We start from the raw sequence: 25727 nt of genomic DNA, 5'->3' as shown, positions 1-25727 counted from the left end.
GCCAGTGGGTTGGAAGCAAGAGATGTCCCACCAGGAACACTCACCCTTTTTCACGGCTTCCTTTTCAAGTGAGACAAGCAATGCCTTCCGCTTCTCCTCCTTCCCAGCCAGGGCAAAGGCGTACGCCATCAGTGCCTTGGTGTACACGTGGTTTTCTTTCTCATCTGCTGCCGTTTCCAGGCAGAACAGAGCATTACGCACCACGGAGTGCTGAGGGGAGATAACCAGTGAGTAGAAATCTGGGGAGAAATGAGGTTTTTTCCTTACTATCAGCACAATTTTCCACTGAACTTTGTGGAGGGGTCTGCTAGAATGAGGTCTAGGACAAGTAGGGTACAGTATGTTCCAGAAATGCCAAAATCGACAGCACATAATTCTTACATCACAGGGCTCAACAATCAAATCCTTTTTCCAACCTGGAGCAAATTCTGGTCCGTTCTACGGCATCATAAACTGACACAACATAACTGACTCAAGTTAGAGTGCAGCCACATACAGTTACAAGCAGAGGAATCTCCAGCAATGCGATAGTGATGTAGGCTGTCAGTGAGACCTCGTTGTCCACTCCACCCTGCAGGGAAACAAAGGTAGATACTGACCCCACCTAGGTTTTTATCTTCAGTCTTTTCTCCCACTCCATTAAGAATAATTTATTCTGCATTGTAGACCCTTAGCTTGCCTCCTCCCACTTACAGCTGATGTGGAGGTATCAATACCACTTAAAAAAGCAGGGTAGCCTTCATTCTCATTCCTATTGTGGCGATTGTACAGAACGGCGTCTGGCTGCCTAGTGCTTGCCATTGACATGGGAATTTCCCATCTGCCTGTATGCTCAAGAAGCTCAGCTGGACCCATCTGACTCATGGCCAAGTTGTAGCCTCACAAAAAAACAACCAGGCAGACATGTTACCTTCATAGCATTGTTCAGGAGTGTTCCAGAACTGTGGAAACAGCCGTTCTCCTTCTGTTTGTAGGACAGCCAGACCAAAGCATCCTGGATGTGCTTCTCATCTATGAAGATGTGAGGCCGAGCCTGCGCAAAGGACTTGAGGACAAAGGCTGTGAGCCTGAAAGGAAGAAAGAGCAGTGAAAGGGCCTGAGCGGGCTTGTTGTTCATCTCAGGTGACAGGGCCCATGTGCACATCATCTGTCTGGAGAAAGGAAAGAAGGCCTGGGGAACTGTGGACCAATTAGTCAGACCACATGTATATTACATCTTCACCTCAAAAAAATCTATCAAAAAACTGCTTCCCACCTTGATTTCTTGTCCTACTCTTGGCTTGTAAAACCCTGTGATCCCTTTGTGTTGAAGCTACAGTTTGAAAGACAGTGATTGTTGATCTGTAAAAAAAAAATCCTCTTGGAAAAAGTATACCAATTAGCTGAAGATCTGCATAACAGTAATACTCAAAATTACGGGGAAGAATAATTAAAACCCTACTAGCTCATGGTCTGCTGGCAGGACTCTTGCATTAGAAATCCATGCCTCATGGGTTTCCCAGAGCTCCCTAGAGTTTTAAAGTAAAGAAGAACATATTAAAAGAGCTTTTGCTAGGGTTGTTACAAGCAGTTATGGAGACAAAGCAGTTATGTGGTGCGAAGCCAACTACTGTTTCAGAAACTAAAAGCAAACCAAAGCTGATTAAATCATCCATTCTTAGTCTTACCTAGTTGAAAATGCATGGCAATATGTTGGAAAACCTCAAAACTTTGCAGTAAGTCACACTGGCAAACACACTCTCCTCCAGGCTGACTTTGCTTAGTAACACACAAACCCTCTTGAAAAAAAAACTATACAGTACTGCTTTGGGATTATCTTCCGTTCCACTTATATGGAAACACGCTTCCCAGCAGCCTTCTCAGCAGATGCTAGTCTAGAAGAGCTGACACTGCAACTCTTCAGCCTTCCTCAGTCAGGATGTGAAATCCCTGCTCCCTTCTTTCTCAGTTTATCTCCATTTCCTTCTTGTCTGTCATGGTCCCCAGAGATGCTGGTGGGAGGATGTGCTTCAGCTACATAACTGGCTGATGCAGCCTATTTCATCAAGTAGGGGGCAGCACAGTGACCACACCAACTCTGGAAAGCCTGCCGGTCTACAACAGCATTTCCTATTTATTGTCATGCAGCATTTACTATAAATGTGTAGGTGAGAAAGAGGAGCATACAGAGGAGGCATATGTGACATTGAAATCTCACCAGGTGTTCCCCACTTGTCCATAACGTGGTCCAAAAGTACTATAAGAGCCATCTGGGTGCTTGTAGTTCAGCTGCCTCTGATAACCTGCAATGGAGAGTTAAAGCAAGATTCAGATGCCAGAGAAAGTCTGCTGAGGGATGGGGGAAGGGAAAAACAGCTGTATCAGCAAAGGCAAATGAGAGAGAAGGTCAGTCCTAGCCAATAAGAAGCACTGATACATCCCCACAGTGTTTGTACTGTTTGAAGAGAAGCAATACCTGCCTTTCATCAGAAGGAAGGCAGGACACATTAATGACAACGGACAAGTCACTATAGCAGGTCACCTGACAACTCTGCACTGCATTGCAACCCAATTATGGAACAGAGAAAAGTGGCTGCAATGGTCAGACACCTTAATGCTTAAGCAACAGAAAATAGTGAATGAAAAAGCAGTGAAGGGCCTTCTCAGGCATACAGCAGAGACCATATGTGCATGAGAGAAGCTCTCTTTTCACATCTGACCAACATTTGACAGAACAACCCCAAGCAGGATCTGGAAAAAAGCCAAAGCAGAAGCAAAAGCCCTGTCCCAGCTCACCGCTCACTAAGTATCCAATGGCCTTGGATTTGACCTCCTCACTCAGCTGCCCTGTCTTGTTCAAATAGTCCAGGACATAGATGTTGGGTGCAAAAAGGACCATGTTCTGCTCTCCACAGCCGAATGGCATCTGGAGGAGCTGGTGCAGGTTCTGCATGGCAGTGCCCATGATGTCACCTGGGGAGCAGGAGATACCAGAGAGATACTAACAATATTCAGGGCTGGCTGTTAGATTCAGAGGGAGCTACTGAAAGAGAGAAGCAGATGATGACAGAGAAGAACAAAAGAATCTGGATTGATAAAGATCCTGGAATGAAACACAGAACAGCAGAGAAAATAAAAGAGGGAGATGAGAGGAAGGTTAGGGCACTGGGAAAGAATCTTCAACAAAGGAACATGCAGAAAGGGGAAAGGAAGAGCACAACTGGAAAGTGCTCAAGACAGAAGGGATCAAAGTCAGGAGTGAGGTATGCTGGAAACCAGGAGAAAAAGCTGTGAGATAGGAGGCCAACAGAGGGAAAGAAACAGCACATGGTTCTTCTACCAGGCTGTTCACTTACCCAGCACGGAGAAATATGCTCTGCCTGAGTCTTGTACCACATTTGACGGTAGCAATAGGGAAAACTTCTCTTTCACAGGCACTCCTGGGGGAGAAACAAGACCCAAAGAGCTTCAGTGCAGTCCCAAGAAATGGCTAATAGAAGGGGAGGAAGCCTCAGTGAAACAACAGGAACACTTCCTATTAGAAACACCCTGACCTCAGTCACTTCATTTTTCCCTGTCTATAAGGCAATTTCTGCATTAAACAGCCACCAGTCACTGTTAGGCACTGTAGATTACGTATCTACAGCTTTTTCCTGGGTGCACTAGAAAACAGGAGACAGCGCTTGTAACTCCAGTGTCAGCGCACAAGAGAATAGGGATGCAAACAGTCATGCTAAATCTGTCCTAGCTCATACCCTGATGCTTAGTCAGGGTGGTCCAATCTCTAGGGCTTTCTTCTGTCTCACATCTCAGGCTGCCAACTGATGGGGCATGGTTTGATTACCTAAAAATATCAGCCTATCTGGAATATGAACAGAGGCAGCACTATCTTCCTCCACCAGGCAGGTCCCACTCATCAAACCACACAGGAACAAATGGAGAGGGTGGGAAGAACGAGATTTACCTTTTACACAAAGCACAGAGTTCTGGGCTGTTTCCTTCTCAACTCCTTCAGGCTTGGGTGGGATGAAGGAAAACAAGAGATGTGAGAAGTTAGCGAGACAGAAAATATAGCCAGAGAGGGGAATCCTTAATACAGAGGGATACATGAAGAAAAAAGTGAGTGAACTGAAGAAGGAGAGGCAGTAACAAACACTTCCTGAAATACAGAGCTTTGAAATAATAACTTAAGCAAGTAAAAGAAATATGATCCTAAGTGACTGGTGTTGTATGTGGAGGAAGGACAGGAAAAGGAGAGGAGAACACTGCAGGACTATCACATGGCTGACCTGCACATATTGTGCGCAGCGAGAGACACTTAACATCCTTGTAACGAAAGGACTGCAGCATTACTGCAAGTGCTTTTGTTAGCAAAAGCTCACAGTAGCTCTAGAGGGCTGTCCTGAAGAGATGTCTGCAGTACTATTTATCATAATGCTGCAGATGCTTTAGGGAAAAAAAATGTGTCTGTTCATAATAGAAAGGGAAGATGTTGTACACTGTAGTATCTGGTGACACTTCTGACACCATACAACATAGTAGGCAAACATTAGGGATTTTTATGATACAGAGAAAAGCTAAGAACATAGAATCTACCTGTCAGACTACCACACCCAGTATAATAAACCAGGATTTTCCTATAAAGGATATGCAATACTGCCACATAATACTTTCTTCTGTACCACATCGCATCAGCAACTCTTCTTGCCACAGGAAAGCTGTAAAATTTTAACATATTTTCATGGACTTTTATAATATCAGGAGTTTTGAGGGGACTGCTCTACAGGCATTGAATTCCCATAGGTGCTTGTGAATTCCCCACCTTCATCCTGGTGTCAGACTATAGTAGCAAACCAGAACTGAATAACACTCAAGTTAAAAGGCAGTGTCTTGGCCACTCAATGAGCAGAGAGACAGCATGTGCTGATTGGCAAACTTACTGGGGGTGTCTCAAAAGGAGGAGAGAGGCTGTAAAGTGAGTGTACTGAAATAGGAGGTGATAGGTAGGAGATAAAGAGAAGAATTGACTGGAGTAGGAGTCCTGCTACAGTAGGGGATAGGGAAAGTTTAGAGTACTGGGAAACACATTGCACAGCATTATTAACCTGCAGTCCTTATGCATCACTGCCAAAGTATAAAGATGATATAAGATCATCGTATTGCCACACTGTGTACTGATCTCATACAATCATAGACCAGCCCAGATTAGAAAGGACCTCGAAAGGTCATCTGGTCCAACCTTTCATGGGAAAGGTAGCCTAGATGAGATTATCTAGCATCCTGACCAATTGCATCACAGCATACACTCTAGCCTGTGCAAAAGATCAGTCCTCCCTTCCCACAGCCCACATACCTCCACCAGCAGCTGTTTGATGACTGTGTCCTTCCGCCCTTTCTCAGGGGTCTCCACGATGGCATTCTCACAGGGCTGTTGGTTCTGCAGGGCCTCAGTGCTCACTGAGAACTCTACCTGCCCTGGAGGAAACAGGAGTCAGCCAGCCCTGCTGGGTAGTGCCAGGGAAATGGGAGTCACTGTGACTTCCAGGAGTTTCAAATTGCAGGCCCATGGATGTAGATTTTCTGTCACACCTGGGCCCTGATTCTTTGCCACAACATAGCTATCTATATCAGAAGCCATCCTGGAGCAGATGAGCTGCACTACCATTGAAAGGTGACTATTTTGGTGACTCTTTTCCAGAACCTAGGACACCACAGTGGTGGGACGCACCAGCCTCACTGCTGTTCAGACACTGCTACGCTGCATGCACACCACAGCTGCTACCATAACACCTAAAAACAACAGTGAAAACAAAGTATGAAGATCTCTTGGGGCAATCACCTAATATCTGGGAGGAAAGAAGCTGATAGAGTGTCCCTGCTGGCCAGCAGTGTCTCTGGCTTCAGAAGATGTTGTCCAAGAGCCGTAAGGCTTGATGGTACTGCGTGTTGTGCCAGACATAGCCTTGGACACGCCAGCCTTTGCCTCCCAAACAACCCCAGATGAGACAGATACTCAGCTGCAGTGCTTCCCAGGAAACTGTGTTGCTCAAACACCGAATGAGAACAGCACAGAGAAACCCGCCCAGCAGTTTTCAGCACCCTGAGACATTTACCTAGAGATTTGGGAGTCACCAGCCAAACCACAGTTTTCCTCCCGTTCTCACAGAGACAATGAGATTCTTCCTCCTTTTCCACTAGAGTAGCCAGGAAATGAGTAGACTGAGCCAGAGTCACACTGACCTACCAGTTGTAGAGAGAGGTGTAATCAGCTAAGGGTAATCATGAGAGACAGGGAGCTAGGAAGCCATAGCAATAGCTGTCTCTTCATTAGCAAAGGAGCAGGGAGCTGGAGTTGTGGGTTTTGTATTTGGACTATATAGGAGGAATAACATAAGAATTTCAGGGGTGAAGAGTCTAGGGATACTCAGAGATAAGATAAGAAGGCTAGGTGAAGGCAAGAGGTGTATAAGAAGTTACACAAGTACAGAGAAGGATATAAACCTTCCTTACCCTGATGCAGGCAGTCAGGTAGTTGAAAACGGTGGCTTTCAGTGTGAAGGACTCACCACGCACCACAGAGTAGGGCATGGTGAGCTCTACGAAGAAGGGCTGGAAGGCTCTGAGGGACACTGTTGTGGACAAACCAAAGCCCGTGTCTGCCGAAGTGCAGAATGCATTGGCTTTCCACTCAGTGATGGTGTCAGGGATGGTCACATCTAGATCAGCATTTCCCTCAGAGCTGGTGAAGCACAGACAGCAAGGAGAGAAAGATGATTTTTATGGCATTTTGGTGACTATCTGTACCCCTTTTGGCCTACTGACCAGTACTGCCTGTGTGAATGACGGGGCACAGTACGTTTGTAACTGTAGGGCCACCCCACATCTTCTTCCAGACCCATGACCACTGCTTGGACAAACCTAACCACAGCTGAAGGTAATTCCATCTCAGATGATTTCCAAGTGATCTTTGCAAATGGTGAAGGACTTTTTGGCATTGAAAAGGCTTTGCAAACATGTGGGAATTCATGTTTCCACCTTATAAAACCAGTTTTATTAACAAAGAAGGAACTAGCTTAAGGTGCTCACCTTATAGATACTAAACTCCAAATCCAAGTTTCTGGAAAATACTTCCGGACTGTCTCCGTCAGCTCTTCAGGAGTGCTTAACATGTTATAAAATCTACCTGACTGAAGGCCTGAATGTAATGAGATGGAAAAGAAATCAACTACCGATAATTCCAAACAAGTAAGACCTACATCAGCATCATGCTTCGGTTTGAGAAAGCAGCAATCTATGTAGCAATCAGAAACTGCTGGCAGCAGATGTTTACTGTGGCTGTAGTGATCACTGGTACCAAGAGAAGTGAAGTTTCAGGGTCCCGGCTTAATAGCAAGAGGAGCTAGCCTTCCATTATTTCCCACTGGTCTCCAGCAAACCTCAAAGGTAGGGCCGCACTTCTCAAGGTTAAAACAAAGATGTTAGAGCGAAGAGCTATTTGTGACCTCCTGTGCAAGCTGCCTTTTTCCATTCAGGTACAGTGTTAACAACCTTCTCCATCCTATCAGGCCAGCTAGCAATGGAACATCTCTCTGTTGCAGTGCTTTTTGTAGGGTCACTGTGACTCAGAAAACCACTTCCCTGCCAAATTTATGGCCTCCTCAAGAACTAAGCTAAAGATGCTCCAACTAAAAACATGCAGCTGGAATTTGGGAGTGGTAAAAATAGACTTTTTGACTAAAAATTTTCACATGCAAAATTTATTCCCAATAAAATGTTCTGAGTTTGGATGAAATTTGGTAAAAAATAAGCCTTTATCTCACTTTGTTTTTGAAACTGGAAAACAAAGATGAGGTTGGTGGGACTTGGTTTGCTTGCCTTTTGCAAACAGAAAGAGAAATCTACCCAAACAGACAAAGAAGAAAAGTTCTTAACTAAATTCTAGGTTTTTTCATCTTTACTTTGGCTAAATCAGTTTCTACATTTGGATAACAATTGTGTAGCTAGCAAGTATGCGTACTATCTGTACAACAGGCACCTCCAGAGTCTGAGAAGGTCTCAAGGCACGACTGAAAGGTTCTATCAGAGCTGTATCACAAAGCTCCTAGCAAGGATGACATGTGGCTTGCTTGCACTTGTCTGTCATGGTATTTCAATCTTCTTACTGCTGCCTGTTTCAGTTTAAAATAATCAAAAAGCATCTATCCTGCACCTCAGCAACTTCTGTCAGAAGTTGAAATTGTCTTAAAACTGGACGTGTACAAAAGCACAGGTTCTTGTGCCAAGCAAAAACTCTCTGAATCAGTTATCCAGTTAGAATAACTTAGATTTTCTAGGATATTTCCCTTAATGAGACTCTGGGGGATGATATGGCCAATTCTGTCGTCCAAACAGCTACAGTGTAAGAGTTGAGATAGCTTTTAGAAATAAGGTGGGTCCATTTGAGACTGGACTTCTACCACACGCATCTTACCATTTTAAGCCCCCAAAGTCTACCAACTTGTCAACGAAAATTTTGTCATCCATTTCATCTGGTATTGGCCATATATAAAACTGGATGAGTCAATGAGGACAGATTGAAAATGGTATTGGAGACCCCTGAAGTGATATCTGGGAAAAGAAGTCAACAAAGAGCCTAGTGAACAGAGAATTAAGCAGCAGAATAATATCCTCTGCTCTGCCAGGGTCTTTGAAAACTACCTGGTTTTGCTGACTTCTAATGTGGAGTGATCAAAGCTTGTCTGTAGACCTTCACAATGCTGCAAAAGAGATAAGCCTCACACTCATGCGGAAGCTAAAATCTGTGAACGCAGTACTACTTTCAAGGGTTCAGTTCAACACCCCAACTCTTGTTTAGGTATTCACCCCAAAATACAGACAGGATCTCTGCTCAGAACAGAGTTTGTAACAAAACCCAGTTCCTTTACCGCTTGTCCTCATCGCATGCATAGGTGCTCCAGACATGGCTGAAGGTGATGGAAGGTGGGCTCCTGTAGGCACGTAATTCTCAGTGCTGCAATACCAAGGTTTCCTCACCTTGGTATTTGTGAAAATCTTTAAACCCATTTCCTACAGGAGAGAAATCCAACATGTTTTTTTGTTACTGATTCCTGCTGAGGTTTACACAGCAGACCTGACATTGGTATTTTACTGTCTCAAAAGGAGAAGCTATTACTGTCTATGAATTGGACCTTGAGATGGCCCTCCCAACCCTGGGTCTGGGTGCCTGGGTGGCTCAGAGAGACAAAAGGACAGATCCCCTCTGTTTCTAGGGCACTGGTTCCAGTCCAATTCCAGCCTAGGGGCCAGGATGAGCCAGGGAGTAGATAGACAGCTTTCTCTCTATAAGAAAATGTCTGTGGCTACGATGCAGCTCGAGGACAGATCAATTTATTTGGGGTAACTGTAATGGCACAGAATTATTTACCTTCTGTTAGAACCTCATTTCAAGTCAACCTTAAAGCTTTTCCCGTAAGAAGAAAACTTTGAGATTGATACCTTTTCCACCAAGTGGGGAGCAAAGCTGACAGGACAGGCGAAGCTTAGGACTCTCACTGAACTTGCGTGTGGATAAAAATTAGTGTCAGATCATCCAGATTCACAAACCCTTCCCTTGTTACATTGCATCATGCCACAGAAAGCTCAAGCATTCTCAGTCCTTCTCCCACTCCACTCCCTAATCATGCAAGAGGGCTATACCTTTAGGATGCTATAAGTGTCCTCTTCATTTGTCTCCACTACTGGAGAATAGGTGATCCCATTCAGAACTATCTTCTTCAAGGGGATGCAGTTCTCCAGGGGCTCCTCCAAGAGCATGTCTGGACCATGGTGATAGTCATGCAATTCTTTCACTGGCAGCAAGCTATACACCTAGGCAGAAAGAGTTAGGGTATTTGGCATTTTCAGTGTCCACTGTCATAAAACACAACTGAGGGAGTTGGATGCAAGCAACATAACAGTCACATCACCTGCACATACATCCACATTGCCATAGTCCTCCCTGTGGTGGGAGCAATGGGAATTTTGGAGTGAAAAAAGACATCCAAATTTGGAGATACTGCCTCTTTTGTGTGAACAGCATGTTACTCTGGTTATTATGGCTATATATTATGTATTTATATATAATATATAGTATAATATATAGTATATACTAGTATATATTATATATTTATATAGAATATGGCTATATTATACATAAAAGATCACACTGGCCAGCCCATCTGCAATAATTCACCCTACTTAGTGATTGTTGTTTGCTGCTTGACATGAGGGGAGTAAACTCTCTGACACTTCCAGATGCTAGTCCAAGAAAATTAATCCATGGCCGGAGAGAGTAACTGAAAAATGATCATCAAACACACAACAGTGTTTGGCTCTGGCCAAAAGAAGCAGTCCCCTTAAAAGAGCTTCCTAATTACCATCCGCACAGTTGCACAAAGCCCCTGAGAAACAGCTGCTGCCCAGTTCTTATTTTTTCGCCCACAGGAGGAAGCAAGAAACAGCACAGGGCAGCTTTCCTGTATCAGCACTGACAAGAGGCACTGCTCAGTGTTTCCACTCCAGCACTGGGCTGCACTTGCTCTGACTGAGCTCCAACTTGCTCCACAGACTAAACACTTACAGAGCTGGGTGACAGGTCAGCTTCTGGCTTCATGAGGAGAACGCTCTTGTCCACAGCACGGACAGCACAGAGGGAGTTCGGGGAGGCTCTGAACAGCAAGTGAGCATCAGAGGAAGGCAGGCCTTCAGAAGGCGAGAAGCTTAATTCCACCTGCAGCCACAGGAAAACTACGTCACAGATGTCATACCCTTGCAGGGATTTTCTCTCCAGTTGAGTGCATTAGTTCCAACCTCACAAAGCCCACATACGCATGAACACACACGGACACACAAACACTCCCTCTGCGCTACTGCAGAGCTGTGTTTCCTTCCTGCAGTGCCTGAGGAATCAGCCCTAACTGTTCTTGGCAACTTCAAGAATCACAGTTGCTCACAAAACTTTCAAGGCAGTTTTGTGTTTTATGGCCACTGTGAACGTGACGACATAATCCTGCATAGTGGCTAGATCTGTTCAGGCAGCTGGGCATGGTCTTGAACCAGGCCCATTCTCTGTACTGCACCCAGATACTGTATGTGGAGGGAAAACAGGCTTGCAAAGACCTTGCTTAGCAGATTCTTTGGTAACATGAGAAGCAGTGATGCCCTGGAGCAATATTGGAATATCTGTTGGCTGGTAATGATTCTGAAGAACTGGACTGTTGGTTGAGGCCTGTCAGACTTTTGTGCCTTCCCCAAAACCTAACTCACAAGTCTAATGAACCCCTGCCAACCTCTGCACTGGAAGTTCTTGCTAGCAGAATTTTTGTCATCACCATCTCACATGATTTTGTAATAAGATGGCTGACCTGCATAAATCTTCCCTCTCCTCAGCAGTACAAATCCTCCCCTAACATGCAATGATCAAAGTATCCTCAGAGTAAACATGTTGCCTGACAAAGCAGCACCAGCTGTCAGTCTCCTTAATGTCTCAACCAGACTACAGCATGCCTTCTGCTGACACCCCCCACGTCTTCCAGGGTAGACTCATAATCTTGAGACTGCAAAACCCAAAATTCTTCAGGAAATGGCAGAACAAGGGCTGTAGTAAGCTTGCTACTAGTAAAATTCTTTAGCATAGAGATAGCCCAAAGTCTGTCCTATCTGGTCTGACAACAGCTTTGAATTCAGGGTACTTTCAGAGAGGAAAGCAGTATCTAAGCATGTAAATCACTTGGCACTTGGCTTGCACCCAGACCTTAATGTAGTGCATATTATGAACTTTAATGTATGAACAAAATTCAGATGACCAAGCTCCTACAGTGACACCAGTCTCAAGAACTCATTTAGCTTCAGTTTTAGCAGGGCAAAGGGACTGTCTTTAGCAGTGTCCTGTCTCCTGTTCTGAAGTCACAACAGGAATTTTTGAGGTTGTTCTCTCCTTAGGGCTGCTCATCTATCAATCTGCTCTTCCTGCATAAGGAATATGTGGGGCTATTAGAGAACAATGGTCTGCATGCTCACAGAGAGAAGGCTTTATTTTTCTGCACTCTTTCAGTCTTACCATTGCTATTGAAGCACCACTGTGCATTGTTCAGCAGGTTCAGCCAAGGTTTATCTCCATGTACATACAGTATAAATGAAAATGACAGGATGAAATGTACAGGAGTTGAAAGATGGGGCAAGTATTAGCTTCATCCACTGGATTGAAGCTGTGTGTGTTTTATTTTTGTTCTGTGACCCCACAAGCAGCTTCCTCATTGCTAGAACGAGTTGGTGTGAAAAGGAGTGAAATACATGTGTTGCAGTATGACACACAACATGTGGCCCACCTTTTTCTTACCCAGGACCATCTGTGAGATCAGTGGCTACAACTAGTTGCTGAGATGGGTTTTATCAGTGTCATCCCTGCTAGCACCTTTTTTTCCAACAGCTGATCTCCTTCAAGCTAACACAAACCAGTAAGCAGTGAACAATTGATAGGTGGCTTGTCTAGTGTTAGAAAATCTAAAGAAAAGAGCTTAGCCAGGCTAAATCTAAATAAGTGAGCTCGACCACATTGCAGTCTAATGTGGTCCTCCAGAACTGGACACTTACCTTGTTGCTGAAACACTTTTCCACACTGAACTTGGTTGAATCAGCAATCACTTCCCTGCTGGGGGCAGTGGTGTAGACAAGCACTTGGGCCACTGGAGCAATATTAGCTTGTACAGGCAGCTGTAGCAAGAAGACCCCATTGGCTAGCAAACAAAACACAATCAAAAAATTAAGATACAGGAAACCTGCTCTTGGAGCAGCCAAAATTCTAGGTTTGACTTCATGCTGAACTTCATCCTAGCCATGATGAAACTCCAGGCCTCCAAGTGTGATGAACTGGTGTTCACAAAGATGCATAAGTCTCACTGTCTGACTGAAAAGGCCTGTTTCAAATCTGTTTTCCAGTGCATAAGCATGCTGAATTTTGGTCCAGCTTCTAAAAACAGACCATCATTCTGTGTCTCCTAGGAGCACTGAAGCCCCAGAAATGCAGTGTCAGAAGAAAGATGGTTGGCACAAGGCATTAGAGCAAATCTGTGCAAAGCCTAAATAAAGGCAGAGAAAAAAAAGCTCAAACTCTTTCCATATCATAGAAGTCATGGAGATGTAGATCCCTGCATTTAGATGGAAGGGAAGCAGCCTGTATGTCTGCCACAGTTGCCTAGCCTCCCAGGACAGAGACATTTTGGCAGGGGATAGGAACTCACCACTTTCCTGGCCCAAATCCAGAATGTGGATGCCTGCTTCCTTAATGATTCCCTTGGCCATCACCTGAATGGAAGGAGAAACCCTGCTGTGATTGAGGTTATGCATGAGCCAAACCTTAAAGAGGGGGAACCTGAGAGGAGGGCAACTGAGGTGTACGTCTGCTGCTGGCACCCTGCTGGGCTGCTCTCTGCCTCCTTGTAGCAGAATCTCAGTGCACCCTGGGTGAGTGCCCTTACCCTTCTGCTCCTAACACAGACACTCCTTTTAGTGGGGAAAGAACATATTAAGGATGGTGGGAAAGTGTTTAAATCCTGCTGCCACAAACAGCAATTTCCTTCTCCAGCCTCCCTACAATTACCAGTGACAACCTCACTGTATGGAAGGTGAAAGCTTACCAGGTAGTAAAAGACGACTTTCTTCTGCTCTCCTATGACCTCTGGAGAAAGGATATAGTGCACTCGGACCTCTGTGAAGGAGCCACAGCTTAGTGTCTTGGACTTGGGCTCAATTTTGAGGAAGCTATTACTAGGAGAGTAAAAGCGCTTTAGTGGGAGATAGGCTTCTTCATAATATGGAACAACCCAGGAACGGTCATAGCAGTAGGAGCGCACTTTATGAGTTGCCTGGAAAATGAGAAAATACACACATAAATCCTCAAACACAAGTGGCTGAACTGGAGCCAAAATTAATTTAGAGGTTAATATTTGGTTCAGCTAATTCATATTAGAGGTTTGGTATCTTTTGTATTTAAGCAATAATGTAGTCTACAAAAAAATCCCATGAGTTCGGAAGGTGCAAGACAGGGTGGTGGTATCCATAGCAAATCACCGGGAAAAATCTCAGTCCCAGAGAAGCTGCAATTTATCTCAAACAAGCTGAATCATATCAGTTTTTTGTTAACTATCGGTATCACCTCAAGGGCTCTTTACCCCAACACCTTACCCTCTCTAATATCCTGTTGGCTTAAAGAGAAAAGAAGCTGATTTTCATTTTTCTTCTCATTATTGATTCTGGAGAAGGGATAGTGCTGTTGAGTTCAGAGAGCACCAGTGCCAAGATCAAGCTAAGAATACTATGCAAAAGGAGGAAATGTCTCCACCTAAGAATTCAAAACCTAAATTGAATAGAAGTTCAGGAGTTGAGACAGTTCAGGACTTCTTAAAAATGAGAACAAGAGGAACATACTTCACATTTGGGAGGGTGCTACTTCACCATTTCATATGCCTCACATGTCCTTATTTCCTTATCTTTCTCACTATTCTTGGGAATTCCTGCCTTTTCTTTACCCTGCAAAATTCTGAAAACTCAAGCACCTAGTGGTAAATTCTGGATAATGGTTTTAATATCTGACAAGAGAATTGTAGGGTGAAGAGCAAATACAATTTTAGACAATCATCTGCCCTATTCCAGGGTGAGATACTACGAAATGTGCATATTGCATTTTCCACTAAGAAAAGGATGCTTGGCAGCACTTATTTTTCCCAGATAAACAAATTCCACACCAGGGAGAGAATTTCTGTGAATGGTTCAGACTTTTTCTCTTTATGGCAGGAAAAGGAAAAAAAAGAGAAAAAAATAAGGAGGCCCACTTATAAACACAGAATGCTAAATCAAACCTTGAGAGATGCAGGTTGCCTTAACTGACCACAAAGGAATCCGAGATGAGATACTTGGGAAACCATTTAATTGAAAAGACAGCAAAGCACTAGCAGCACTGCACCATGGGAGTTAGATCCACCCTTGAAACAGATTCGTCCGGAGAGGACTGGTGATCCCTCAGAGCAGAATGGACTATTATGATCTCTGGATGTTCCTTATAACCCTATATTACTATTGCCAAGGAGAAATCAAATACTTACAAGCTAAGCGCAATTGTGACATGGCACCCTGGTTTGTTGAACAACTATTTCCACAACACCGGTGTCAAGGTTGACACAACGAACCAGGAACAAGAAGCTAAGTGCTTTTGCATATATAGTAGAAACTTCAGAGGTACCCCCCTTCCAGCCCTGTGGATCACTTCATCACCTCCTCTGCCCGCAGGACTCACCCTAATTCCAACAGAATCGAAGTACAACATGGAAGTGTTCAGGGCAAACCATGCCCTGCCCTCTTCATTTGTTGTGTAGTTGGTTTCCTGGCCTCCTTGTAAAGAAATCCTCACGATTTCATTGGCGATTGGGGCACCAGACCCATCCACTAGTTTCACCTGGAGGAGCAAAAACAGTACAGTATATAATGAGAGGAATGCCTGTCACCTGAACAGACTGATAGACCATCAAGCTAAGGAAGTTGGTCTCATGTCATATAAGGAAGCCTCCACTTTTTTATGTGTTTACATGTGCATCACCTATCTCCTTCAGAGAGAGCTGCAAACTTTCTGAATCTTATTTATTTGGCGCTTTCTTATCTCCACTTCTGGGTCAGAGGAGTGGACATGGAGATTGGCATGCACTTACACCCCTTAGGCCTCCTATTAAACAGGCGACTGGAAAAGTAGAATTTTACTTGACTGGAGAAGCAGAAGTGCAAGGACAGAGGGGTAAGAAGAAGGAGGGCTGTGCTCTCAGCTGCTGTTTCCCCATTTGAGAGCCTGCAGAGGAGAAGAGGCCCACAGGGATTAGCAGCACTGAGTTCCATCATCTTTGCAGATGGCGGGCATGTACCTGTGCAGGAGGTTCAGTAGCACGATTGTTTGGCACTCATGGCATTCTATTCTCATGGTTTCCCTACCTGCCCAAAGAAGGGGATGCCAGGTTTGTAGTGGGAGTCTGAATGCTCAAAGGTGATTTTGCTAATGGTGGTTGTGATCTCAGAGAAGCTTGTTCCAGTCAATTCCACTCCTGCAGGAAGAAGCATGAAGAATTAATTTGCCTCAGCCTGACCAGAATAACTTTTACTCCAGGCTAACCCTCCTTTGCTGGACAAGCAATTTTGCGGATGCTCCCGGCCTCCAGGTAAGAAAAAATCTGGATTCCAGAAAAACGAGAGTCTGCTTTTCTCCCTCATTCCTACTCAGCAGGCCCCTCTGCTGGTCTCTCCTGGGCTTATTACACAGCTCTTTGATAACTCATACCTGTCTCCTCCTCTTTAATCTTAGCCTCCACATGGAGCTTGTTCTCATATCCACTTCTCTTGAGCTGGAATAACTTGGTCTTTACCGTTTCAGAAATGCAGCCGTAGTTGTCTGTCTGTTGGACGAAAACAAACAAGACCATTATAGCCTCATTTATATAATGTTTATCCAACAATGAATCCATTACTGTGCATTGCTCTGAACTGGAAGAGGAGCCTATAACCTCACAGATGATTCACTCTGCTGTTTTTATCAAAACTGGAAAAGCACATAAATAACTTGTCAAGGAGCATTTTGAAGTACTTGCAGCAACATCTGAGCAAAGAGTTTGCAACCTAGAAGATCTTTGTGTACATGTGTGTGGAGTCTGAAATTGCAAACACTTGCTACAGAAGCATAGAGAATTATTCAAGTGTATGCCACACAGGAAACGTTTGCTGGGCACCGGGCACATTAGAATACAGCTGCTGACTTAAAATGCACAAGCTGTATGAGTGATATATAAACCAAAGCCTGTGTATGTGTAGAAAGAAGATGACAGCTGGAAAAGTATTTCCAAATCTTGCTACCTCTTTTCAGCATCTTCATGTACAAGGCAGGTCTCCACAGAAAAGGGAAGAGATGCCTGGAACAGAGGTTAGCACAGCAGTGTTCATATTTTCTTTTAACATGGATAACAACAGCAGTGGCAGAGGCAACTGTGGGGATCATAGTGTAGCAGACCTCAAGGACCACAAGAATGTCTTCTGCTTGCTTTCTTGTCCTGGCATATTTCCACAATTGTTACTACCCCAGCTTCTGTCAATTAAGCTAGCACTCTGGCACCTGTCCATGCTCCAAACACACTTCAGTTTTGCTCTTGTAGACTTGCCAGACTGAAAAGTGAAAAAAGTGATTTTTTTTTTTTCTGTCTCAACCACTGCTGCTAAACCCATATTCCTTTGCTTTGTGCTCAGATTGTATCAACCCTCCCCTGGTTTCTGCTCCTTTCCTGCTTCTAATACCAACTTCTGATCCCACACACTGTCTCTACTGTAAGCCAACCCCAACTCTGCTCTCAACACTCATGTCTTTTTTATCTCAGTTCTCTCTTATACTCTCCACACTCCATCTGACCATTTTTTTTGTTTCTTCCATTTCTTCCTTCTCCATCAGCTTCTTGCCTTGACACACATCTTTCTTACTGTGAAGACCTTCCCCTTATTTTTACCTTTCACATTTCATCTTGCACCCAATCTTCTCTCCTTCTTCAGGCTTTCTTAATATACATGGAGTCTCTCCCCATTTCAGATTATGCTTGTACATACTTAGAGCAAGCCTGTGCCTACAAGGCATGCTCAATAAACCACAGTTTCTCCTATTACTCTAACAACAAGAGTAATCGTGACTCACCTGTCCAGAAAACTCATCACACACTGCTCTAGCCTCTTCGCCATAGCAGGCAGTGGCTGTGTGTTCAAACTTCCGGCAGACGCGGAAGCTCACGAGGCCAGGAACAGGCTTCCCAAACGTGTATCTACCAGCAGGGAAGATTGAAAGAAAAATAGAGCCATTAGTTATGTAAGAGAGAAGGAGAAAAATTACTAACTCACCCCCAGTGGAGGCAGGACTCTTCCTTAGACCTGCCTCCCAGGGTACAGCAGGGTCATCTCAGGAAATAAAAAGCAGAAAGAAATTTGCTAACATTTAGGATTGAGCCTGGCAATGAGAGAAGGAGCACTGCATCATATAGTCCTGATTGTATTCCTGGGAACAACACACAAGTCTTCAGAACTCATTTACCCTAATGCTGATTTAGTTGAGAGTACACTTCATCTTGCAGAATACGTTGCAAGTATCTACCCCACCACCCAATTCTAATGGAACTGGTTTGTGTATGTATGTGTGCTGGGTCTTTTGGCCTATTCTTCAGACTGAGCCATGGCTTTCCCTGCAGGATGTGTGGAACATTGCTATGTGGAATCAAATGAGGTGGCCCAAAGGAAAGAGGGCAGCTGCATCACTTACAGTTTCCTCTCAGCAATGACAAGCAGAAGCCACAGTTAAAACATCATTCCCAGGTAAACTAAACTGAAGACCTCTTCCCTAGCACTGTAGCTTGTCTGAAAACCTCTATGACTCAAAAAATATCCAAAGAACCCCTCCCAGAAAACAGAACAGTATGTTTCTACACGTTAGATACAAAGTGCCCCAAGCAGTAATTGTTGCCTTTTGTCTAATGGTAGATGTAATCTGTTTGGTCCTGGGACCCCAAAATGACTGAGAAATATAATGAAGTATCATATCTCAGTCTCCCAACTAGACTTTCAGCAGCAGCTGAAGAAAAACATGAAACCAAGAAGGACTTGAAAGAATAATACTCACAGACCACAAACTGTCACCTTCAGTTTCTCATCAAGAATGGTGATCACCTTGGGCATTTTCACTGTTACTTCGAATTTTGGCAGAACTGCAGCAGAACCAAAGGAAAACAATCTATGTGGTAAAGAATAACATAAGACATGAAGGCTGCTCAAAGGCCATTCTTACAAATGACCTGAAACCCTTTTGCATCTAAACGGTCAGATTTGAGAGGCTTCTGTCACCTGCACATCCCACTGAAGTCAATGAAAACCACAGGCACTCAGCCAACCACCGTAGAAAGTAAGAAGACGGGATTATTACACCAGCTATTGAAACACAGCAGCTTCTTAGATAACACATGGGTTATCAGTCACAAAGCAGTAGGATAGAGTAAAATAGAGAGTTAAGTCAATAAACATAAAGAGTTGGGACTGCAGCCTGGTTTCTGCATTTCCAAAGCATGTAGAACTTACCAATTTGCAAAAAAGGAAGACCCCATAGCTTCCCCAGTGACTTAGCACAGGGTGACATCACATTCAAACCAATCTTCAGGAGGTGAAGTGGATGGTGACTGTCTTGGGAGAACTAGGAGGGATTCAGGGCACAGGACACAAGAACAGTCTTGCGATCGAAAGAGGTCAAAGGACTTACAGACTCATCTTCCAGGACTCATCTCTGCTGCATGAGCCAGATCATGTCAGATCACGTAACAAAGGCTGCAGCTGCCTTGCTGGGGCGGGAAGCTATGTTGGTTGCAATCATGTGCAGGTGTGTATTGGGATACCATTGTCTAGCCAAGCCAATGGAACTTGCATATGGGTAACAGCACCAGAGAGAGGTTAAGGCACTAAGGCATCATGTGAGCTACAGGCTTATCTTGTGGGGGAGGAAAGGCAAGATCTGAATTTACAAACAGCCCCAGCCTACACGAAAAGGTCAGGAGGACTTCGGGCCTTAGGCAAGGGAGACCCAGACTCATCACATGACACTTGACAGGTGTGTAGCCAACTGGAGAAGAGGCTGTGGCCTTAAATCACCTCTGCAAGGAGGTGAAGATTGTGGTTGCCATCACAGACTGATCCAAGCACATTGCTCCTCCTAATGGGAGCCTTCCTGAGGTGGGCAGTCAGAAGAGCTGTGCTGCATGGCCTGGGGCTTAAGGAGGAGTGAAGACAGGTCACTCAAGTCCTTCACTCTTCACTCCTCAGAAAGGGACGATGCTTGAGAGGGAGAGGACACATAGACATTTTTCCAAACATGCTGGACATCCTAGTCAGATCTACCACTCTGTTCAATCATGCTTTCATGACTCACGGGACTAGCTGTTAGGAACTTGAAACTGCAGTGACAGTTACCATACTCCTCCACAGAGAAAGGATGCTGAATTGTCTTCCCAGAAGCCTTCTGTACCACAACTCTGTAGGTCCCTTGCATAGGTTCAGAGGTGAGGTTAAAGAATAGCTGGATTAATCCCCTCTTTAACTCTGCCTTTGTCCACTGGTACAGACGGTTTTTCTTTGGGTCCTGAAGATAACGTGATCACAAGGAGATTGTGAGAATAGTGGGAGTCTGCAATGAGAACTAAAAAGCACTAGCAAAAGCAGTGATGGGAGGCCCAGCCCCACTGTTTCAGAGCCTGCAGGGCAGGAGTGGGGGACACTAGGAGAGCTCTGTGGGGAGCCCAGGGCTGGACAATAGAAAGAGCTGTAACCTGGCCCTGGAGTACATGGTTGCCACCATATAAGTTAAAGCTCTGTGTATTTGAGTTAATGTAATGGAGTTGCTTAATATATAAAATAGACATGAATCATCTTGAGGGAACTGATTGTTATTCTGCCCAGGCTGAGGTGCAACTGATGTGAACATGAATTTAATGTTTGTACGTACCTCGATATACACCAGTGGAAACTAGAAAAAGAAGAAAGGAAACAGTATATTTAGATAGAGTGCAAGAAACACAGTCAAATGACCAGGGCTATGACCACATTTCAAGGAACAAGCTGATCACCCAATGGGATAAGTAAAGAAGTTCCTGGTATGAAGCAACAGAGCATTTCGAAGTACATCAAGAGGGGGGACAATCCTTTGTCTCAGAATAGTCAGCTGAAATTACTAACTCTGGATGGTCTGCAATACTAAGAGCAGGTGTACGCTGTGGTAATGGCAGATTTGCTGACTGATGAGGTGTTTACACCAGCACCATTCGTTTGCAGTTTGTCAAACCTTTCCAAGAATTCAGAAGGCAGCCTTATGCAGAAATTTGAAGAATGGGCCCTGTTAACAAGATCTGAGGTAACCTAGGAACTGTGCAACTATCTCAGTGTACTGTGACCTCTCCCCAAAACACATTTCTTTCCTCCTTTTCCCCACATAGATGACTTAAGGCCATATAACTAGTGAAAAATAAGAATCATACTTACCACTTCATTCAAGGGACGGAAGTCTTTATCCAGAGAAACAATTCTGAACAGGACTGATGAAGAAAAGCAGACAGTGAGGTTCCAGCGCAGTCACAAACCAGAAAACACCAGTTGCAAAAACAAATGGTACAACAGAAAACAGAGCTGTTCTCTTCTAAAAAAATTCCACTCACCAGAAAGCCAAGTCATGCCAGAAGGTTACCCATACAATCAATTACATGAATAAGAGGATGTTAAGAGAAAATCCACGGCAGTGTGAACATCCTACTGATCACGAGCATGAAAATCTCAATCAGGACCAAAGTTAAATTTAAGTTGCCTTTGTCTACTTTGCTAAGCTACATTTTTACACTGGAATTCACATGAGTCTTATAATTTTGTTATAGCTAGACTGACTTCTTAGGAAGGATGAATGCAAGTAAATTATTTCAGCACTTGGCTGTAAGTTTGTGTTGGCTCTGGATGGATAGAGAGTTCAGTGCCTCTTCTAGGACATTCATTCCTGTCCAGGCCAAATTTAGGAGATCAATGGCCCAGAAGAAATAAATAGTTTACATAGTTCTCTCTGTCTTCATTGAGCAAAATCAGCTGCCACTTTGAAAGCTATTTCATGACTTTGTCTGAACTTTGGCCCTGTTCTCTATAGAACAAATATCCAGTCTTTCTCTGATTTTAGTGCAGACCCTAACAGCATGGACCACAACAACAGAGCCCCCAGCAACAGAGGGAGTGTGTGCAGGTGCCCCAGATACGTGCATGTATCTTAAGGTTCCCCAAATTTTTCCTACATGGAGCATTAGAAATATAAACCTCACCCATGAGGTTGTGGTTCTGTCCCCACTGAAAGCAGCTGACATCTGGCCAGCACAGTCCAACAGTTTTAGTACAAATTTTTGCTTCAAACACAATTCTCCACCCCTTCCCTGGTACCTGTCTGTCCGGGCTTGTAGATGGGTTTGTCTGTCTGGACGAAGACCAAGCTCTCAGAATTCTTGACCAGCACTGACTTGCGGCTTCTGAACTGCAGTGTCGCCCCCTTCACCATCACAGTGATAAACGTGACTGGTGACTGGCTATTTGATTTTGGAAGCTGGAGAGTAGGAAGGCAACTATGTTACAGACCACCTTTAAAGGCTTCCTGAACTAAACTGGCCTTTATGAAATAAGAGATCTAACATAATCCTGATGGATCCAATACAGAGGTGAGGTGAACTATAATCAGGAGCAAGAGACTGATCTTTATTTGACTCATATTCCTATTTATTCCTACTGCTGTGCAGTGATTGTGCAAGTATGGGAAGGAGCTCCCAGATCTGCCACCCAATTTTAAGAAATCCTTACTGCCCTGACTAAAACCTTTATGACCTTTTCCTTTTGATGTTCCCAGAGGCAGTGGAATAATCCCCTCGTCTCTTTCAGATAATGTCCCTAGTCCTTGCCCTGGTCTAAACCAGACATGCGAGATCTCTATACATCTCTCTCAAAATTCAGTCTTCAGCCTATATCTGACAAACCCAGACATGGATGCCAACCTGTTCAGTGTCCTGAAGGAGAGTTCTTTAGCCTTCAGGCCAAAGACTTAATCTATGCTCTGAGCCAGATGACCAACTTTCCAGTTGCCTATGACTGGTTATAGTCCCTAGGGCTATCAATTACATTAAGCTATTAATTTCCTGCTTCACTCTCTTTTTTCAGACACAAGCAAACACAGCTTTATGTTCTTACATTATTTCAGTGTACTATATCCACATAGCAAAAAGTATCTGAGGTCCAACAGCTCTACCCCAATTTGAAGGCACTCAAGTGACCATCTGTGGCTGTTGAAGAATGATGTGGAGAGTTATTTGAAGAAGCTGTTCACCAAAGAACCATCAGGAGCATCAATACTAAAACCACTTCTTTCTCCTGGCCTCTCCTCCTGTACTAGAGAGAGGCTGGCTTTCCAGGATTCAGCATTTCCCATTCAAGTAGCACGCTCAGCAGATCTCAGCAGTGAGAGGGTGTTGAGAACAGACATGAATCTACCTTTGGCCAAGAGGGAAGTGAATACCTAAACAATGTTATTCTGGTCATTCCTACTCAGTGCCCTTACAGTTTATCCCTGGCATAAGGGATCAGCCCATAAGGATGAGATACTCACAGAGAAAGGGATGCAGGTAAACAAGTCCTTCTCTGATACCACATCATCAATCAAGCTCCTGTTTTCCCCTTGATACTCGAGTGTGGCACTCAGCGTCACAGATTCATTCAGGTGGGTCAGCTGAACACAGACTTTCTCAGGAGAATCAGTGTGTATCAGAAAGGGCAGTAGCACCACATACTGCCTAGGAAGAGAGGAGAAGGACAGGTCAAAAAAGCAGGAACAGTAACAGGAAGTGTACAGAAAGGACAAATAAACCAATCTCATGACTACAGATAGCCTTCACTGTACAGGGAATGAGGTGCATTTTCTAGAAATGTAGTATGATTTCCAGCCTGTCTGTAACAGTGGGGGAAAGCGGAGAGGCCGGTCTCAAAAGTGAAATACCACAGGAAATCCTCAATGCAAACATATGGAAGGGATATGTTTTCCCAGGTTCTGGCACAACAGCAGCACTTCCTTCCAGGACCCTGAATAGCACCAGTGGGGAAAGTTGATTGTCATCTTTGCTAGACACCGTTAGTAGGATTCAGGAGCCACACAGTGCCAGTACCCAGTGAATAAACACCATTGACGACACACTGCAAACTGTCTGTAGTGCTACTCTCATTCCTCGCAGAGACCCAAAACTGCCACAGTGTGGTAACAGATCTTAAGCAAAAACACTGGAGCAAATTTCAGGTTTTCAGGGAAGCAATACCCTCTGGCTCAGCCCAGGCAGAGGGTCCCTGCTCAGCCCTACGCAGCCTCCCTCCCAGCGGAGCAACTTGCCAGTGGTCTGCCAGTGGTCTACCAATGCCCAGCACTGCATCTGGGAATCAAACCTGATACACCTAATGGCAAGTGTGCTTCCTTTTGGGTGGGCAAGGACTGGCCTTTGACAGGCATCCCCAGAACAGCAAGCAGTTGGAAGTGCTCTCGCACCTCAGCAGCAAGGTAGAGCATTCCCTGCAGCAGGAGAGGAGGCTCTGACACATTTATGTCCACCAGTTTGTCTGTAGGCAGAATGCTCTGGCCCCTCAGATCCCAACCCTACTGTCTGCTTACCCTGTATTTGATGAAAGTGCTGCAGCACAGCCATACTTTGCTGGGGAAGAAAAGATATTGCCAAAAAGCTGAAGGAGAAAGTCTCTGGAATGTCAGGACCCCTTTTGAGCTGTTCCTGCCCTACATGTACACACATGCACACAACACACGCTCCCTTCACATACAAAGAGGGCAAAAGGGGGTGAAGAAGGGAAGCAGCACAATATACCCTCACAAACCTTAACAATCACAGTCTTACAGCACCACATACTCCTGGCTGAGAAGGGGATTTCCATTCCATTGGCTGAGCTGAAAAATGTGAATCAAAAAATAAAGTCATTTCTGGTCGTGCCAGATCTGTTAGTTGTTCCTTTTTTTCTCATTATCAATCAAAAAACCTACTCCCATCTCCTTGGCATTTCAACCTGGGAGTAGGATAGTAAACCCAAAATTAAACCTCTCATTGTCTTTTCAAAAAAGTCTGTCTTTAAGAAAAACGGAATGTGTAAACAGCTATAAAAGTTGCCTTTGAAAAGAACCAATTTTGTGCAGAAAATTTTATTAAAATCCTGTCAATTCACTGAAGCAGCAAAAGGTATTGTCATAGACCTTTCCCTCTTTTTTTCCTTTTTTTTTTTTTTTTGAAGTTTTACTAATATCTCAATTTTACAGACTGTTTTGGGTCCCCCTGAAGCACTGGAGTGGCTGTTTGTAGAAGACACTTTACCCAGCCCTTGTGTCTTTATTCCTGGCTAAAAGAAAGTAAGCAGAAGGTAAGAGACAAAGCAACAGACACAGGAATACAACCCAGGTCTCCTGCCTGCCCAGAGACATCCCCCCCCCCCCCCCCCCGCGCTGCTTACGGCTCTGTGGCGGGCGAGGTGTCTCCAGGAAGGAAGAAGAGGAGAAGGAGGAAGATACTTGGTTTGATGAGCTGCCTGTCCTTCCCCATGGTGCAGAGCAGGACGTGATGAGTGAAGCAGACACCCAGCCTGGTTTGGTGCTGCTTGTACTCCCCGCTCTGCTTTCCAAGTCAACCCCTTTATACTCTCCTCTGCAAACAGCCCAGGGGCTGGAGGAGATAAGGGCTGGAGGCCAGGGCTCATCCGGAAATTGGGAGAGACAGTAAGGAGGAGCTGGAACTAGCAGCTCAGAGTCTGGGCAGAAGGCCAGGCGCCGGAGGGAGAGGGAGGGGAGGGCGCCCAGCAGGCTGGAGCTGCCTCTCATTTGAGGCAGGGCAGCAGGCAACGGAGGAGGAAAGGTGGTAGCTAAAGAAAAGAAGGGCTAACAGCCGAGGATAGGGCCAAGGCCTCCATTTCTGGCAGGGAATGGAGCTGTATGAAGCTGGCCGTGGCGCTGGTCACAGAGTCTGCTGGAGGAGCAGGAGCAGTTTGACTTCCTTCAAACTGGGAGTGGGAGATTGAGCTAGGGTTCTAGAAACAAGAGCAGGTGTGCGCGGGAGCTG

General features: G+C 44.7%; 1 protein-coding gene across 1 annotated transcript in view; it reads right to left on the bottom strand.

The window, feature by feature from the left end:
* Positions 1-25214, bottom strand: part of A2M (alpha-2-macroglobulin) — a 30456-nt gene extending 5242 nt beyond the window's left edge. The window contains exons 1-28 of the mRNA XM_086465497.1: positions 25126-25214; positions 23237-23420; positions 22027-22186; positions 21097-21149; positions 20564-20584; positions 20032-20200; positions 18698-18782; positions 17726-17849; positions 16334-16448; positions 15991-16100; positions 15308-15466; positions 13653-13880; positions 13257-13320; positions 12610-12752; positions 10598-10747; positions 9676-9846; positions 8904-9045; positions 7066-7174; positions 6490-6718; positions 6093-6219; positions 5333-5454; positions 3944-3995; positions 3336-3419; positions 2776-2952; positions 2198-2282; positions 911-1067; positions 497-571; positions 45-210 (exon numbers count right to left, since the gene is read on the bottom strand). Of these exons, the coding sequence (XP_086321623.1) occupies positions 45-210; positions 497-571; positions 911-1067; positions 2198-2282; positions 2776-2952; positions 3336-3419; positions 3944-3995; positions 5333-5454; positions 6093-6219; positions 6490-6718; positions 7066-7174; positions 8904-9045; positions 9676-9846; positions 10598-10747; positions 12610-12752; positions 13257-13320; positions 13653-13880; positions 15308-15466; positions 15991-16100; positions 16334-16448; positions 17726-17849; positions 18698-18782; positions 20032-20200; positions 20564-20584; positions 21097-21149; positions 22027-22186; positions 23237-23420; positions 25126-25214 (3550 nt within the window). The remainder of the gene's footprint in view (positions 1-44; positions 211-496; positions 572-910; positions 1068-2197; positions 2283-2775; positions 2953-3335; positions 3420-3943; positions 3996-5332; positions 5455-6092; positions 6220-6489; positions 6719-7065; positions 7175-8903; positions 9046-9675; positions 9847-10597; positions 10748-12609; positions 12753-13256; positions 13321-13652; positions 13881-15307; positions 15467-15990; positions 16101-16333; positions 16449-17725; positions 17850-18697; positions 18783-20031; positions 20201-20563; positions 20585-21096; positions 21150-22026; positions 22187-23236; positions 23421-25125) is intronic.
* Between the last annotated feature and the right edge of the window lie 513 nt (positions 25215-25727).

This window comes from Leptosomus discolor, chromosome 1, assembly GCF_034619465.1.
Source record: "Leptosomus discolor isolate bLepDis1 chromosome 1, bLepDis1.hap2, whole genome shotgun sequence".
Lineage (NCBI taxonomy): Eukaryota > Metazoa > Chordata > Aves > Leptosomiformes > Leptosomidae > Leptosomus > Leptosomus discolor.
The sequence above is the reverse complement of the archived record's forward strand: the minus strand, read 5'-3'. Positions and strand labels throughout refer to the sequence as shown.